This window comes from Nothobranchius furzeri, chromosome 18, assembly GCF_043380555.1.
Source record: "Nothobranchius furzeri strain GRZ-AD chromosome 18, NfurGRZ-RIMD1, whole genome shotgun sequence".
Lineage (NCBI taxonomy): Eukaryota > Metazoa > Chordata > Actinopteri > Cyprinodontiformes > Nothobranchiidae > Nothobranchius > Nothobranchius furzeri.
Genome location: NC_091758.1, coordinates 16,672,162 through 16,690,067, shown reverse-complemented (window position 1 = coordinate 16,690,067; position 17,906 = coordinate 16,672,162). Strand labels below are relative to the sequence as shown.

The 17,906-nt window shown below is 41.4% G+C and overlaps 1 protein-coding gene across 1 annotated transcript; it reads left to right on the top strand.

Moving 5' to 3' along the window:
- The first annotated feature begins 330 nt into the window (after nt 1–330).
- Nucleotides 331–16,674, top strand: LOC107391850 (uncharacterized). Its single transcript, XM_070546772.1, has 32 exons — nt 331–439; nt 515–577; nt 667–768; nt 861–932; nt 1,032–1,097; nt 1,608–1,667; nt 1,781–1,843; nt 1,924–1,986; nt 2,140–2,223; nt 2,306–2,368; nt 4,984–5,037; nt 5,134–5,196; nt 5,277–5,339; nt 5,493–5,576; nt 8,220–8,303; nt 8,386–8,448; nt 8,533–8,595; nt 9,169–9,222; nt 9,319–9,381; nt 9,462–9,524; nt 9,678–9,761; nt 12,410–12,493; nt 12,576–12,638; nt 12,723–12,785; nt 14,740–14,793; nt 14,890–14,952; nt 15,033–15,095; nt 15,249–15,332; nt 15,415–15,477; nt 15,547–15,609; nt 15,686–15,814; nt 16,260–16,674. The coding sequence occupies exons 1-32, from the start codon at nt 331–333 to the stop codon at nt 16,538–16,540; spliced, it is 2,493 nt and encodes an 830-aa protein (XP_070402873.1). The 3' UTR covers nt 16,541–16,674.
- The last annotated feature ends 1,232 nt before the right edge of the window (nt 16,675–17,906 follow it).

Below are 17,906 nucleotides of genomic sequence, written 5' to 3'. Positions count from 1 at the left end.
CAAAAGGTCTGAGTTATATCTAGTCTTTATGGAGTTTACATGAATGAAATTAAACAGTCTTTGTTCCACTCCAAGGGGCTGGAGCGGGGGAAATGGCTGCTCATCAAATCTTGGATTGAGGTGGTTTCTGCTTCATGTTGCTGGCAGCTCTTGCCCATGAGGATCACAGATTTAGTGTGAAGCAGCTGAGATGATTATCAGCACCTGAGCATCTGAGGCCATAGTTCTTTACAGGAAAGGGGTGTGTTGGGTGGAGGAGTTCAAATATCTTGTCAACTTATTCACAAGTGAGGGAAGAAAGGGGGCAGGGGACAGGAGGATTGGGGCAGCATGTGCAGTAACCCGAAGGTTGACCTTTTGGTGAAGAAGGAGGTAACCTGGAAAGCAAAGCTCTCAGTTTATCTGTCTATGATGTTTTTAGAAGTTTCACATTCTAGTTGTCAGAACATAGAGAGGTTTTGCATAGTTTCTTGTTGTTGAGGTAAATATAGTGATTTTTTCTGCCGGTTTTTAGTTGTGGCTGTCAGACTTTGCAACACTGAGAATCTCCTGGAAGATCTGAGAGGGCAAATTTCAGGTCAGGCTTCTTTGGGTTCACAAACCTCGTCTTTAATGTTTAACAACAAAACCTAAAAGAAACATATTTTTCTGTTTATTATCCATCAGAGCTCCAAACCCCCACCAGTTCATCTGGTATGACTCCTGATGTCGACACCCTGGAGAGTCATCTGAATGTTCGTCTGGAGATGCTAAAAACCAACATTAAAGGTAGAACATCCAATTCCATTCAGAGGAGCACTTTTTAACAATTATTGGTTATTCAAATAGTTATCAATCAGTTGTTTAATATGTCCATGCAGATCAGGTTGCTGAGTTGGAAACAAAACTAAACTCCAGTCAGTCTCACTTGGAGGAACTGAGAAGCACTGCAGGTCAGTAAAGTATAGATAATAAAGCATTAGTCACATGATGTGATGATTAATCTGTTTTCATGTCATGTGGATTTCCCGTTACTCTTTTTTCCAAATCAGAGCGACTGGTTTCTGCAGAGAGTAGATGGGAGGGGGTGGAAAGACAGCAAGAGGTACTCTACACAGGTAAGCAATATTTTCATCATCCTATAATTTTGCTTTTTGTTTCTATGGAAAACACTGTTAATCATCAATCGTGAAATTCCAATGAAACAATTTAGACTGACAAGTAAACTTTAAATGATCACCTATCAATATTCACACAACCAAGAACAGGCTGTGAGGAACGTTTATTCTTCAGAAACACTATTTCTTTCATGTACTTCTTCTTGCCATTTAGGGAGCCTGATAAATCACAATCCACTTTTAATCTAATTGGAATTGAAGGAGGGACATACACACTGGTCAGGTGTCAGGAATGGAGTTGTAGTTGTTGTAGGAGGACCCAAAATCCAGGAGGCAGCATGGTTTTATTTATAAGCTGTGGAGCAGCTTGGCTCAACTGATGTATTTTATCACCTGAAGGACAGAGTGAAGCTTGCAGTAGCTTTAAAGGCCATATTTTATGGACTACCCAGCCTGAAATGTAAGGATCCTGACAGGTTCCCTGCGGAACTCCATTGTTCATGTTTACAGAGTTGAGTAGACTGAGAGCTAGTGAAAAACAGCTGGAAGACCTGAAAACCATAAATGCAGGTAATAGGCGATGTTTTCACATTTACTGGAAGTTAAATACTTAAAACTAATGTGACAAATATTGAACCAATTCAGCAAATGTTGAAAAGAGTCAAAGCAGGTTTGTTCGGTAGATGCTGAAGTCAGACTGAGATCCACAGAGACCCATCTGGACCAGCTGGAGACCCACACTGCAGGTTTTCTCCTCATCCTGTCAGGTTGGTACAGTTTATTCCTGATGGAGACAATTAATAAACATTACGGATTTTCTTTTCAGCTCTGGAGATCAGACTGAAGGTCGGCGAGAAACATCTGGAAGAGCTGAAGACAGAAAACTCAGGTAACACACGAGGTTTTATAAAGTTGATTTCAAATCAAAGTCAAACTCCTTCATCTTTTATATTTGAACCTAAAAACTGAAGTTTTTCTGGATGTCTCTGCAGTTTGGTTCATGTGTGAATAAACAACAACTTCAAATGAAATGTATTTTCAGCTTATGAAACCAAGCTGCTGGCTGTGACTGACAGACTGAACATGACTGAGGAGCAGCTGGATGATGTGAGGACACGAAGCTCAGGTGACTTCAGGGTATCATGGAGTACTTTCTATGTTGTTTGTTTCTATGATGTTGGACTCTAAAGTGATGTTCATGTTTTCAGTCAGAGCGGCTGAGCTGGTTTCACTTTCAGACAGACTGGCTGAAGCTCAGAGAAACACTGAAGGTAACTCACTGAAACACCGTGTGCATCATGTTCACTAGCTATAGAACATAAGAGGTGTTTTCTCTCCAGAGCTGACAGTCAGACTTGAAGTCAGCGAGGCTAATCTGACCAAGCTGAGGACAGACAAGGAGGTATTTTAGAGTTAACCTTTGACCTTACGTTACACCTGACACTCTGGGCCCAGGTCCATTAGCTTGTTCATAGCAGTCAACCTGCTATGAAAACAGTTGCTGGTGGTTTAGTCATGGCTGCTGTTTAAGTACAAATAAGAAAACAAATCTAAAGGTTTACACTGTAAAATCTGAAACAGCTAAAAAGTTTCAAAGGGTGTCAGCTTTAAGGGCAGCTTCATGGGCTCTCCAGCCTGAAACTGAAGGATCCTGAAAGGTTCTTGTAACGGTATGAAATGACTGTTTTCCATCACAAGTCATTTTCCCCCTCTCCTCTGACACAGGACTAGTCTGCATGAGATATGGCCTCAAGGTCTCATGCATTTGCTATAACCTGCTTCTTTCCAGCTCAAGAGAAGAATGAAGAAAAGGACTCTCTTTTTAATAAATCAAAGAACTCTATTTTAATAAAGCTAATCAAACAAAGTGTTAGTCAATAATAAGATGTGACCAATTTGTGAAATCAAAATATTAATTACTTTATTATAATCCTATAGAATATAATAAGTAATATGACTTTAAATGTTTCCACTAGGACTGATCTCACGTAGCGTTAAGAGACGACACATTGCTTTACTGATCCAATCAGAATCTGCCAGATCTGACCGAGACGTGGTTTTGGTGGTGTTTGGTAAACCTGTCATCTTTTCATTCGACCATAAACCAAAACATTCAATTCCCACCAGAACTAATCGATTCTTTGGATTTGCTGGTTCTGAGCAACATTCCACATCACACCATTCTCCGTCTCATTCACCTTAGTTACACCATACATGTAGTGTTAAAGTTAGTCTAGTTTAATTTGTTTAGTAATACATCTTTAAACTTTTAAACTCGACTCTCTCTCTTCTCTTGTCTCTGAGTTAATACGAAGCTGTTATCTAATCCCTGCAATAAAAAGTTCCAATCTTCCAGTTGAAATAACCCAACAGATCCATAAGGTTGATTTCATATTTGCTACGGAATCTTTTGTCTTATGGCTTATTAAATAACATGTAATTTAAATAATTACAGAACGGCTTCTACAGGCTTCAGCTCCACAAGGTCAAGCTGGACCTCTTCACCTCCTGATCTGAGAAACTCTTTCGGTTTTCTCTTTAGAGTTGATGAGCAGACTGAGGCTTCGTTCACTCTGCAGGCCATGATGCTGCTGAATTCAGATTTTTTGAGTAAATAATATTTTGTGTGTGTCTGTTCACATTATGACTGAAATGCGACATCAAACTCTCTCCAGTGTGAATGCTTCATTGTCCCAAAGCGACCCGCATGTACAGAAGACTAGAAGTCACACTCAACGGAGTCGGAACCAGGAGAGGCGGAGTTGTGATGTGAAAGCTTTCACTGACAGTTCATCCACAGCATCAGGATCACACCTGTCAAGTTTCCCGTTTTGGGCTGGAAACTGTTTTGAAAACTGTAAACTATTTTACTCTTTGTTCCCAACATCTTCCTGAATTATTATTCACTGAAAAACGTTCCGGTAAAATGTTCAGGTGTTTTTAATTCGTGATCTTGACAGGATGCCCAGACAGACTCCTGAATCCTTCTGTCAGCTTTTCTCCTCGGAAACGTCGGCATACGACTCTCACCTCCGCTGACTCAGTGACGTAGGAGACGGATTTAATGCGACATGACCATTCAGACGGCATTTGCTTTCAAAAACAACAGATATGTATCGGAATCACTACCAGATATGAAAGTGACATGGATCGGATTTGAAAAAATCGGATCTGTGCCGTTCAGACTGACTAAAAAACATCATGTACAGGCCGCATGTGGGGAGAAAAAAATCAGCTTTGATGCGCTTTTGCCTGCAGTGTGAACGAAGCCTGAGAGTCAGCGAGAAACATCTGGAAGACCTGAAGACAGAAACCTTAGGTTACATGTTTTACGTCTAAGTGAAATTTTTATACAATTGTGTTCAATTCAAACATGCAAACTCAAACTAAACTAAAGGATAATTTATAGCAAAACTGTTCAAATCAAATAGAAAAATAAATATGATTGTTATTTTTGGGCTGATTGTTGATTGATGCAACCATGCCAGTGTTCAGCAGCCTCGCCGCCGTCAGTGCGCCCCAGGGCAGCTGTAGCTACATGGTAGCTCATCACCACCAGCGTGTGAATGTGTGTGAATAGATGGATGACTGATTGTGTTATGAAGCACCTTGGGGGGGGTTGCAGAACCCTAAGAAGGTGCTGTGCAAATACAGGCCATTACAGGCCATTTACCTAGTAAACATGTTTATCTGTCATTCCTTCCACTGATGCCTTAGCTCAGTCTCATGGCAGAAAGGACTAATCTGGTCATGTTCAAGGAGTTATTGCTGATAGGTTTAGTCGCAGCAATAGTTAAATTAATGAAACATCAATTTTCTTCCTTTCATGGTGATATTTGTACAGTTTCTTTCTAAGTGCAGGTTGGTGTTAATGTGTTGTTTTCAGCTCAGCTCCACTCGATTTACTCCAAACTGATCAACGGACTGAACAGAACCTCAGGTGAAATTCAAAAATGAATGGATGAATAAACTGGTTCAGGAATTCATATTTAAATCAGTAAAAGTTTAAATGAGTCAAAGCAGGTTTGTTCGGTAGATGCTGAAGTCAGACTGAGATCTACAGAGACCCATCTGGACCAGCTGGAGGCCCACACTGCAGGTTTTCTCCTCATCCTGTCAGGTTGGTTCAGTTTATTCCTGATGGAGACAATTAATAAACATTACGGATTTTCTTTTCAGCTCTGGAGATCAGACTGAGGGTCAGCGAGAAACATCTGGAAGAGCTGAAGACAGAAAACTCAGGTAACACACGAGGTTTTATAAAGTTGATTTCAGATTAAAGTCAAACTTCTTCATCTTTTATATTTGAACCTAAAAACTGATGTTTTTCTGGATGTTTCTGCAGTTTGGTTCATGTGTGAATAAACAACAACTTCAAATGAAATGTATTTTCAGCTTATGAAACCAAGCTGCTGGCTGTGACTGACAGACTGAACATGACTGAGGAGCAGCTGGATGAGTTGAGGACTCAAAGCTCAGGTGACATCTTGCTAGTAGGAGCTAACTGTTAGCATTAGCAACTCCATAACATAGTGGAACTCGTTCAGGCTTCAGTTGTTTATGGTGATTCACCGATTTGAAATTTTTGGGGCCGATACCAATATCCAATATTGAGATCACTGTCATGGCCGATATTTGCCGATACCGATGTGCTGACATTAATACTTCTAAAATCAGCAGATTTTGTATAGAATGAAAATGATTAAAGCTGAATTTACATTATTATGTACACACTCTACACACATTTACGCTTCTGAGATGATTACAATAACTGTGACATGACTAAACAAATACACATCACCCCCCTCACCCTCTGAAACATATAAATTAATGGAGACAAGATAGAAAAATATCGGATGTACATATCGGCCCGGTTTTAGTTATTGGACTGATACTGATTTGATGCTGATATATTGTCCATCCCTAGTTATTTATGAAGATAAAACATCAATGTTGCAAAGCAAATAGCATCAGTGGTGAAGTCGTGTTACTGTTGGCCAGTCAGAGGTGACATGAATACTGACAAACTGCAAATCCTGTTGTTTTCAATTCAATTCATCCATCCGTCCATCCATCCATTTTCTGAACCCGCTTGTCCACGCCCGGTCGGGGGGGGGGGGGGGGGGGGGGGGGGGGGCACTGGTGCCTATCTCCAGCGGTCAATGGGCAATCAGGCGGGGTACACCCTGGACAGAGAGCCAGTCCATCGCGGGGCGACAGAGACACACAGGACAAACACTCATGCCAACACACACTCACACCTAAGGACAAGTCATGTTTTTGGACTGTGGGAGGAAGCCAGAGCACCCGGAGATAACACACATGCACAGGGAGAACATGCAAACTCCATGCAGAAAGATCCCAGGCCGGGAAGCGAACCCAGGACCTTCTCACTACAAGGCAACAGCTCTAACCACTGCACCACTGCGCAGCCTCAATTCAATTCAATTCAAGTTTATTTATATAGCGCCAAATCACGACAACAGTTGTCTCAAGGCACTTCACATAGTAAACATTCCAATACAGGTTAGTACATTAAGCCAATCAGTAAAAATGTCCTATATAAGGAACCCTGCGGATTGCATCGAGTCACTGACTAGTGTCAGTGTCTTTACAGCAATCCTCATACTAAGCAAGTATTTAGCGACAGTGGAGAGGAAAACTCCCTTTTAACAGGAAGAAACCTCCAGAGGATCCTGGCTCAGTATAAGCAGCCATCCGCCACGACTCACTGGGGATCAAGAAGACAGAGCAGACCCACCAACACCCACACACACACACATCGACACACACAACACAAATGCCAAGTAGTGTTTCTATGGTTACATTGTGATTTCTTAGTAAATATACTATTTGGTGAGAGATAAACGTTATTGTATTTATCCTAGTGGATCTATAGTTAAACGGGTAAACTAGTAGTAGCACATTCAATGTCAAATAAAGTAAAATGTTATTTTCAGGAGAGGAAGAATGTTTAAGTGGTTAGAAGCAGTGTGCCAGCCAATGGCCCCATGAGGCTACCACAGCTCAGCAGTGGCACAGTTAAAGAGCTAATTGTAGAAGAAAGTAGCCGAGTGCGGAAAGTGGTCAGTATGTCCTCCAGCAGTCTAAGCCTATAGCAGCATAACTACAGAGATAACTCTGGATTACCTAGCCTTTTAGATAGAGGCATGTTGGAGGCAGGGCAAGGGCGAGCCGTCTTTACCAACTGTACACTCCACCTCCCTCTACTCCCCCACTTGTCCAGATCTGGGCTAACATCAGATTTTAACCACAGGCCCTATCAAATAAAAAGATTTTAAGCCTAGTCTTAAAAGTAGACAGGGTGTCTTCCTCACAGACTAAGGCTGGGAGCTGGTTCCACAAGAGAGGAGCCTGATAGCTAAAAGATCTGCCACCCATCCTATTTTTGGATATTCTGGGAACCACCAGTAAACCTGCAGTCTGAGAGCGAAGTGCTCAGTTAGGAACATATGGAACAATCAGATTACTGATGTATGATGGAGCTTGATTATTAAGAGCTTTAAATGTGAGAAGGAAGATCTTAAAATCTATTCTCAATTTAACAGGCAGCCAATGTAGGGAAGCTAAGACAGGAGAGATATGATCTCTCTTTTTAATTCTCATCAGAACTCTAGCTGCAGCATTTTGGACAAGCTGAAGACTTTTAACTACATTCTGTGGACTTCCTGAGAGTAATGAATTACAGTAATCCAGTCTTGATGTAATTAATGCATGAACTAGTTTTTCAGCATCCCTCCTGGAAAGGATGCTTCTAATCTTAGCAATATTCTGAAGGTGGAAAAAGAAAATCCTACAAACCCGTTTAACAAGGGATTTGAATGACATGTCCTGGTCAAAGATAACACCAAGGCTCATAACTTTGTTCTCGGATATTAATTTAATGCCATTCAGGTCAGGTTGACTAAGCAATTTCCTTTTCTGAATTTTGGGTTCAAAGATGAGAACTTCAGTTTTGTCTTGATTTAAAAGCAGAAAGTTTAAATGAAATTATTAAAGTTTTTCAGCAAATGTCTTGATGAATGTTTTAGTGAGTGCTGATGAATTCTTCAAGGTGGTGTTAGAACAGCTGTGATTATTGCAAATGAAATGTGTTTTCAGGTCATGAAACCAAGCTGCTGTCTACTACCACGAGACTGAACATGACTGAGGAGCAGCTGGATGATGTGAGGACACGAAGCTCAGGTGACTTTAGGGTATCATGGAGTACTTTCTATGTTGTGTGTTTCTATGATGTTGGAATCTAAAGTGATGTTCATGTTTTCAGTCAGAGCTGCTGAGCTGGTTTCACTTTCAGACAGACTGGCTGAAGCTCAGAGAAACACTGAAGGTAACTCACTAAAACTGCCTCTCTAGCCTGAAACTAAAGGATCCTGAAAGGTTCCCTGAGGAACTCTTTTGGTTTTCTCTTTAGAGTTTATGAGCAGACTGAGAGTCAGCGAGACACATCTGGAAGACCTGAAGACAGAAAACTCAGGTAACAATGCAACAAAGCTTATTTTCTAGGGCAGCAGTAACTCAGGAGGTAGAGCAGATTGTCAAGTAACTAGAAAGTTGTAGGTTCAATCCCAGTTCCCACCAAAGAACGCTGCTGTTGTCTCCTTGGGCAAAACACTTAACCTACAGTCACTGCTGCTGGTGGTTGGAGGTCCCGGTGATGCCAGTGTTCAGCTGCCTCGCTTTCGTCAGTGCACCCCAGGGCAGCTGTGGCTACATGGAAGCTCATCACCACCAGCGTGTGAATGTGTGTGAATAGATGGATGACTGATTGTGTTATGAAGCACCTTGGGGGGTTGCAGAACCCTAAGAAGGTGCTGTGCAAATACAGGCCATTTACCTAGTAAACATGTTTATCTGTCGTTCCTTCCACTGATGCCTTAGTTCAATCTCATGGCAGAAAGGACTAATCTGGTTATGTTCAAGGAGTTATTGCTGATAGGTTTAGTCGCAGCAATAGTTAAATAAATGAAACATCAATTTTCTTCCTTTCATGGTGATATTTGTACAGTTTCTTTCTAAGAGCAGGTTGGTGTTAATGTGTTGTTTTCAGCTCAGCTCCACTCGATTTACTCCAAACTGATCGACGGACTGAACAGAACCTCAGGTGAAATTCAAAAATGAATGGATGAATAAACTGATTCAGGAATTCATATTTAAATAAGTAAATGTTTAAAAGAGTCAAAGCAGGTTTGTTCGGTAGATGCTGAAGTCAGACTGAGATCTACAGAGACCCATCTGGACCAGCTGGAGGCCCACACTGCAGGTTTTCTCCTCATCCTGTCAGGTTGGTTCAGTTTATTCCTGATGGAGACAATTAATAAACATTACGGATTTTCTTTTCAGCTCTGGAGATCAGACTGAGGGTCAGCGAGAAACATCTGGAAGAGCTGAAGACAGAAAACTCAGGTAACACATGAAGTTTTATAAAGTTGAGTTCAGATCAAAGTCAAACTTCTTCATCTTTTATATTTGAACCTAAAAACTGATGTTTTTCTGGATGTTTCTGCAGTTTGGTTCATGTGTGAATAAACAACAACTTCAAATGAAATGTATTTTCAGCTTATGAAACCAAGCTGCTGGCTGTGACTGACAGACTGAACATGACTGAGGAGCAGCTGGATGAGTTGAGGACTCAAAGCTCAGGTGACATCTTGCTAGTAGGAGCTAACTGTTAGCATTAGCAACTCCATAACATAGTGGAACTCATTCAGGCTTCAGTTGTTTATGGTGATTCACCGATTTGAAATTTTTTGGGCCGATACCAATATCCAATATTGAGATCACTGTTATGGCCGATATTTGTCGATACCGATGTGCTGACATTAATACTTCTAAAATCAGCAGATTTTGTATAGAATGAAAATGATTAAAGCTGAATTTACATTATTATGTACACACTCTACACACATTTACGCTTCTGAGATGATTACAATAACTGTGACATGACTAAACAAATACACATCACCCCCCTCACCCTCTGAAACATATAAATTAATGGAGACAAGATAGAAAAATATCGGATGTATATATCGGCCCGGTTTTAGTTATTGGACTGATACCGATTTGATGCTGATATATTGTCCATCCCTAGTTATTTATGGAGATAAAACATCAATGTTGCAAAGCAAACAGCATCAGTGGTGAAGTCGCGTTACTGTTGGCCAGTCATAGGTGACATGAATACTGACAAACTGCAAATCCTGTTGTTTTCAATTCAATTCATCCATCCGTCCATCCATCCATTTTCTGAACCCGCTTGTCCACGCCGAGTCGGGGGGGGGGCACTGGTGCCTATCTCCAGCGGTCAACGGGCAATCAGGCGGGGTACACCCTGGACAGAGAGCCAGTCCATCGCGGGGCGACAGAGACACACAGGACAAACACTCATGCCAACACACACTCACACCTAAGGACATTTTAGACAGACCAATTAACCTAACTGTCATGTTTTTGGACCCTGGGAGGAAGCCGGAGTACCCGGAGAGAATCCACACATCCACAGGGAGAACATGCAAACTCCATGCAGAAAGATCCCAGGCCGGGAAGTGAACCCAAGACCTTCTTGCTACAAGGCAACAGCTTTAACCACTGCACCACTGCGCAGCCTCAATTCAATTCAAGTTTATTTATATAGCGCCAAATCACGACAACAGTTGTCTCAAGGCACTTCACATAGTAAACATTCCAATACAGGTTAGTTCATTAAGCCAATCAGTAAAAATGTCCTCTATGAGGAACCCTGCGGATTGCATCGAGTCACTGACTAGTGTCAGTGTCTTTACAGCAATCCTCATACTAAGCAAGTATTTAGCGACAGTGGAGAGGAAAACTCCCCTTTAACAGGAAGAAACCTCCAGAGGATCCTGGCTCAGTTTAAGCAGCCATCCGCCATGACTCACTGGGGATCGAGAAGACAGAGCAGACCCACCAACACCCACACACACACACACACACACACACACACATCTACACACACAACACAAATGCCAAGTAGTGTTTCTATGGTTACATTGTGATTCTATTTGGTGAGAGATAAACTTTATTGTATTTATCCTAGTGAATCTATAGTTAAACGGGTAAACTAGTAGTAGCACATTCAATGTCAAATAAAGTAAAATGTTATTTTCAGGAGAGGAAGAATGTTTAAGTGGTTAGAAGCAGTGTGCCAGCCAATGGCCCCATGAGGCTACCACAGCTCAGCAGTGGCACAGTTAAAGAGCTAATTGTAGAAGAAAGTAGCCGAGTGTGGAAAGTGGTCAGTATGTCCTCCAGCAGTCTAAGCCTATAGCAGCATAACTAGATAGATAACTCTGGATTACCTAGCCTTTTAGATAGAGGCATGTTGGAGGCAGGGCAAGGGCGAGCCGTCTTTACCAACTGCACACTCCACCTCCCTCTACTCCCCCACTTGTCCAGATCTGGGCTAACATCAGATTTTAACCATAGGCCCTATCAAATAAAAAGGTTTTAAGCCTAGTCTTAAAAGTAGACAAGGTGTCTGCCTCACAGACAAAGGCTGGGAGCTGGTTCCACAAGAGAGGAGCCTGATAGCTAAAAGATCTGCCACCCATCCTATTTTTGGATATTCTGGGAACCACCAGTAAACCTGCAGTCTGAGAGCGAAGTGCTCAGTTAGGAACATATGGAACAATCAGATTACTGATGTATGATGGACCTTGATTATTAAGAGCTTTAAATGTGAGAAGGAAGATCTTAAAATCTATTCTCAATTTAACAGGCAGCCAATGTAGGGAAGCTAAGACAGGAGAGATATGATCTCTCTTTTTAATTCTCATCAGAACTCTAGCTGCAGCATTTTGGACAAGCTGAAGACTTTTAACTACATTCTGTGGACTTCCTGAGAGTAATGAATTACAGTAATCCAGTCTTGATGTAATTAATGCATGAACTAGTTTTTCAACATCCCTCCTGGAAAGGATGCTTCTAATCTTAGCAATATTCTGAAGGTGGAAAAAGGAAATCCTACAAACCCGTTTAACAAGGGATTTGAATGACATGTCCTGGTCAAAGATAACACCAAGGCTCATAACTTTGTTCTCGGATACTAATTTAATGCCATTCAGGTCAGGTTGACTAAGCAATTTCCTTTTCTGAATTTTGGGTTCAAAGATGAGAACTTCAGTTTTGTCTTGATTTAAAAGCAGAAAGTTAAAATGAAATTATTAAAGTTTTTCAGCAAACGTCTTGATGAATGTTTTAGTGAGTGCTGATGAATTCTTCAAGGTGGTGTTAGAACAGCTGTGATTATTGCAAATGAAATGTGTTTTCAGGTCATGAAACCAAGCTGCTGGCTGTGACTGACAGACTGAACATGACTGAGGAGCAGCTGGATGATGTGAGGACACGAAGCTCAGGTGACTTTAGGGTAGCATGGAGTACTTTCTATGTTGTGTGTTTCTATGATGTTGGGCTCTAAAGTGATGTTCATGTTTTCAGTCAGAGCTGCTGAGCTGGTTTCACTTTCAGACAGACTGGCTGAAGCTCAGAGAAACACTGAAGGTAACTCACTAAAACTGCCTCTCTAGCCTGAAACTAAAGGATCCTGAAAGGTTCCCTGAGGAACTCTTTTGGTTTTCTCTTTAGAGTTTATGAGCAGACTGAGAGTCAGCGAGACACATCTGGAAGACCTGAAGACAGAAAACTCAGGTAGCAATGCAACAAAGCTTATTTTCTAGGGCAGCAGTAACTCAGGAGGTAGAGCAGATTGTCAAGTAACTAGAAAGTTGTAGGTTCAATCCCAGTTCCCACCAAAGAACGCTGCTGTTGTCTCCTTGGGCAAAACACTTAACCTACAGTCACTGCTGCTGGTGGTTGGAGGTCCCGGTGATGCCAGTGTTCAGCTGCCTCGCTATCGTCAGTGCACCCCAGGGCAGCTGTGGCTACATGGAAGCTCATCACCACCAGCGTGTGAATGTGTGTGAATAGAAGGATGACTGATTGTGTTATGAAGCACCTTGGGGGGTTGCAGAACCCTAAGAAGGCGCTGTACATACAGGCCATTTACCTAGTAAACATGTTTATCTGTGTTGTTCCTTCCACTGATGCCTTAGCTCAGTCTCATGGCAGAAAGGACTAATCTGGTCATGTTTGTAACGTCCAGCAATGGTCAGTTTTTAGGTACAGTTTGACCATTCAACATCTGGTCAAAAAGGAGACTCAATACTGCATGTGTCCCCTTTATATTGGCCTGCCTCCATCCCATCAGCTGGAGCTCAGAGCCTCTGCAGCTCTGCACACAGATAACGAAGTGCCAACAATAACGTTCTCTCCACAAGGTCCAATCTTTCAGGATTCTTTATGCCTCTATATAAGGAACACTCGCAGCCCGGATTTCCTAAATCAGATTTGAACTTCTACAACTTATAAGCTAGATAATCATTTAATAAACATTTGTTTTTTGCTACTTATAATAATTGTAATATAATGAAATGTTTCATTAATCTGTGATCAATGATTGAAGTTTGAAATAAATGTTATGTTATGATTACATTGATTGAAATACATTTTAGCATGTTTATATGACAAGGTCATCACCATTTGCACTCACACAAGGACAAAGTAAGGTTAAGTTAAACCCATTACACATAAATAGTCCCTTACCCCAGATCAGAGCCTTTGATATCAAAGAAGGTGTGTTTCTGAGATTCTTGGTAATATTCCTCAAACTTGTCAACCTCTGGTTGGCTACACAAATCATAACATGAGAACATTAAAACCAGATCACTCTGGGTGATTCCTTAGTTCTAGAGAAAGTTTCAGACCGGCCATCTGAAGCAACACCTCTTTAACCCATTTTTGACCCGTCGTCAAAATCTTTTTGCATCTGCGAAGCTGATGAGCAACAGTTCCTGCAGAACGAGTTGATATTGTTTAGACTCCTTCAGAGTCCCAGACGCGCAGTTCCAACCATCTGTTGTGACCTGGAGACAACTCTAAGACCGGTTTAGTGGGGCCGCAGTTTCTTCTACAGATCTCGGTGCCTGGAAGTCCGAGGACTTCGACATTCTGGATCTATCACGAGGGTCTTCGAGTGGGCATGTAGACACACAGTTAGCGTCCGATGTGTTTTGATAATAACCAACTTCATAGCTTAATGCAAACCAAATTCTTTTACATCCAGAACTCAGCTCTCCTAGATACGGAAGTTCTGACTAACACCTTTCACACATAGGTTCCTACATCACATTTAGTTCCATCCATCACAGTAAATGCTTAGTTAACTTGTCATGTTTTAATTGTTTGTAAAATAAATTCTTACTTTTATAAACCTGATTCTTTTCTGAAACAAAACGAAGTGTATACAATCCCCTGATAAAGCAAGAAACCTAGATCTTCTGATTAAACACCTTAAAGACCAAGCAGGATTGATATTCTATATTTAGATAGAATATCACAGCTTATTGGTCATAAGTAGAGGTAATATATATATTGAGCTCTTAAAGTACTCAATTTGCTAAACCCTACATGTTCAAGGAGTTACTGCTGATAGGTTTAGTCGCAGCAATAGTTAAATAAATGAAACATCAATTTTCTTCCTTTCATGTTGATATTTGTACAGTCTCTTTCTAAGTGCAGGTTGGTGTTAATGTGTTGTTTTCAGCTCAGCTCCACTCGATTTACTCCAAACTGATCAACGGACTGAACAGAACCTCAGGTGAAATTCAAAAATGGATGGATGAATAAACTGGTTCAGGAATTCATATTTAAATCAGTAAATTTTTAAAAGAGTCAAAGCAGGTTTGTTCGGTAGATGCTGAAGTCAGACTGAGATCTACAGAGACCCATCTGGACCAGCTGGAGGCCCACACTGCAGGTTTTCTCCTCATCCTGTCAGGTTGGTTCAGTTTATTCCTGATGGAGACAATTAATAAACATTACGGATTTTCTTTTCAGCTCTGGAGATCAGACTGAGGGTCGGCGAGAAACATCTGGAAGAGCTGAAGACAGAAAACTCAGGTAACACATGAAGTTTTATAAAGTTGAGTTCAGATCAAAGTCAAACTTCTTCATCTTTTATATTTGAACCTAAAAACTGAAGTTTTTCTGGATGTTTCTGCAGTTTGGTTCATGTGTGAATAAACAACAACTTCAAATGAAATGTATTTTCAGCTTATGAAACCAAGCTGCTGGCTCTGACTGACAGACTGAACATGACTGAGGAGCAGCTGGATGATGTGAGGACTCAAAGCTCAGGTGACTTCAGGGTATCATGGAGTACTTTCTATGTTGTGTGTTTCTATGATGTTGGAATCTAAAGGGATGTTCATGTTTTCAGTCAGAGCGGCTGAGCTGGTTTCACTTTCAGACAGACTGGCTGAAGCTCAGAGAAACACTGAAGGTAACTCACTGAAACACCGTGTGCATCATGTTCACTAGCTATAGAACATAAGAGGTGTTTTCTCTCCAGAGCTGACAGTCAGACTTGAAGTCAGCGAGGCTAATCGGACCAAGCTGAGGACAGACGATGGAGGTAAACCATTTGTCATCAGATCTAATGGCATCACTGATGCACTGCTGAATGAGAATGCTCAACATTGATCTTACAGGTGAACCTAAGGTAGGATTTTCAGCTGGTCTAACTAATGCAGGATTGGTTGGTCCATTTGATGAAGAAACTACTTTGATTTTCACCAAAACCATCACCAACCTTGGCCAAGGCTACAACCAGTCGTCAGGTAGTTCATAACATAATTCTCTATGTTGCTGTTTCAGAGATCCGTCAGTGATGCTTTCACCCTCCCACTGTCCTATTGGGTGACCCCTCCAGGAAAGGTGACCTGCAGGGTTGATGGTTTATATCCCTTGAGGATGTATCCATCCTCACTCCAGCCACATGGACCTCAAGGGATAAAAACCATCGATCTGCTCAATGGTCACCTTTCCTGAAGGGGGTCACCCAATAGAACAGTGTGATGGTTCAAAAAAATTAATGTCAGCCTTTGAGAAGATGCTAGAATTCATGTCTGAGGATGGTAGGGGTGTTGGTAAGTCTTCTAATCTAGAAGAAATCAACTTTCCAACAAGAAGGTGCCTTAGCTTTAACAGTGAGGCTGCTAAAATCCACTAAATACAGAAAACCTGAGACAGACCTGGCGTCTGCTGCTTGTGTTGGTCTCCCAGGTGTTTTCACAGCTCCAGTCAGAGGATTTTACTACTTCAGCTTCACAGCTGCAGATTTCCTGAAGGGCTACATGGGTCTTTACTTGTTCAGGAATGACCAGCCGATCGTTTTCAGCTTGGGACTGAACGACCACGGTGGATATACCTCCACGTCCAACTCGGTGGCTCTGCAGCTGGATAAGGGTGACCGAGTGCGCCTCAGTCTGCCAGCCAGCTATCGGCTCTATGATGACTCACGCAACTTCAGCGTGTTTTCGGGCTTCCTGCTTTTCCCGCTCTAACAGGAACATCACGGTATCACTGGTGCTCCTGAGCAATAAACCATCTTTATGAATTTCTGTAAATGCATTAAAAAGCCTGGATTTTGTGTTTGCTTTGAAAAATGGATTTTTGTTTTGTTTACATCACGGTGTGTGTGTTTGTGTGTGTGTGTGTGTGTGTGTGTGTGTGTGTGTGTGTGTGTGTGTGTGTGTGTGTGTGTGTACGCGTTTGAAAGTGATTCTGGTTTATGAAGAAACTCAATTGTGGAAATCTAAAAATAGAAAATAAAAGTGGGAAATTACTCAGAGGGATAAACAGTGTTTAGGAACATCTCTCTGTGACTTGCAAGCAGAAACACCTGGATTGGAAGTCAGAATAAGAACAATATTTTATTCATGGGTGTTAAACTTCAACGGTAAACTTCATTATAAATGAAGTAAAAATGACATCCTGTGTTAAAATTTAAGTGGGATTTGAAGATAAGAGGATTGAAAATAATTATGCTGCTGTAGGTGTCCCTCATTCGAGACTCTTTAGGAACTTTATTACTTTATTCACTCATTAACACTTTAAAGTCACTAATTAATAACGTGTAGGAAACCAAACGTAAACCCACGCATACATGAAGTCGAACGTCATGCAAAAAGATCACGACTGGGATTTGAACCTGTGACCTCGTAAGACAACACAATGAACATCTTCATGTGGCTCACTGTTCGTGGAACATCGTCTTTGGAGTTGAAGTCTCCACATGAAATTAGTCTCCAGCCTCTCCACAGATGTTTGTGGTTCCTATGGTTTAAGTTCAGAGCCAGGTTGGACCAGAGATGGTTTATCTACATGTATTGATCACATTTACACCAACTGCGCTGAAAATTGCTCCAATATTATTTCAGTACTTATTGTTTTCAGTGACCACAATGTAATTGTTGTGGTTAGTAAAACAAACATTGATAGCATGGGGCTGAAGGTCATTTATAGAAGGGTCAAGTGTGTAAATCTGTGACATACACACGGTTTTAAATGTCTTTTGTGCAAAACAAATTGAGTCATATCAAGTTCCCCTGTTGCTAAAGCCAAAATGCTAGTTTCCTGCTCCTCCACCCTACTGGTTGACAGTGGAATTACAACTGCTGTAAACAACTCTGCAGCAGTCTGCTGTAGCTAGCGCTACCAACGAGCTAACACTAACATGAGCCAAGTCTTACTAAATCAGCCTTAAATAAAAAAGATCCACTCTGTTGGACAACAATATCATTTCTTACAAATCCAGTAGAAACAAAGCCAGGTCACAATCAGCTCGTGATTTCAGAGCCCTTTTCACCTTCCTGAAACGAGTGTAGACCACGCCAATGTTCACTCCGGTTTTAGCTCTTTGCTTCACCT

Bases quoted from the DNA above. Each gene is read 5' to 3' on its own strand.
- LOC107391850 (XM_070546772.1), top strand. From the start codon at position 331: ATGTGCAGTAACCCGAAGGTTGACCTTTTGGTGAAGAAGGAGGTAACC. The intron at 5,577-8,219 runs GTGACATCTTGC...ATGTGTTTTCAG, and splicing joins GTTGAGGACTCAAAGCTCAG to GTCATGAAACCAAGCTGCTG. The intron at 9,223-9,318 runs GTGAAATTCAAA...TTTGTTCGGTAG, and splicing joins CGGACTGAACAGAACCTCAG to ATGCTGAAGTCAGACTGAGA.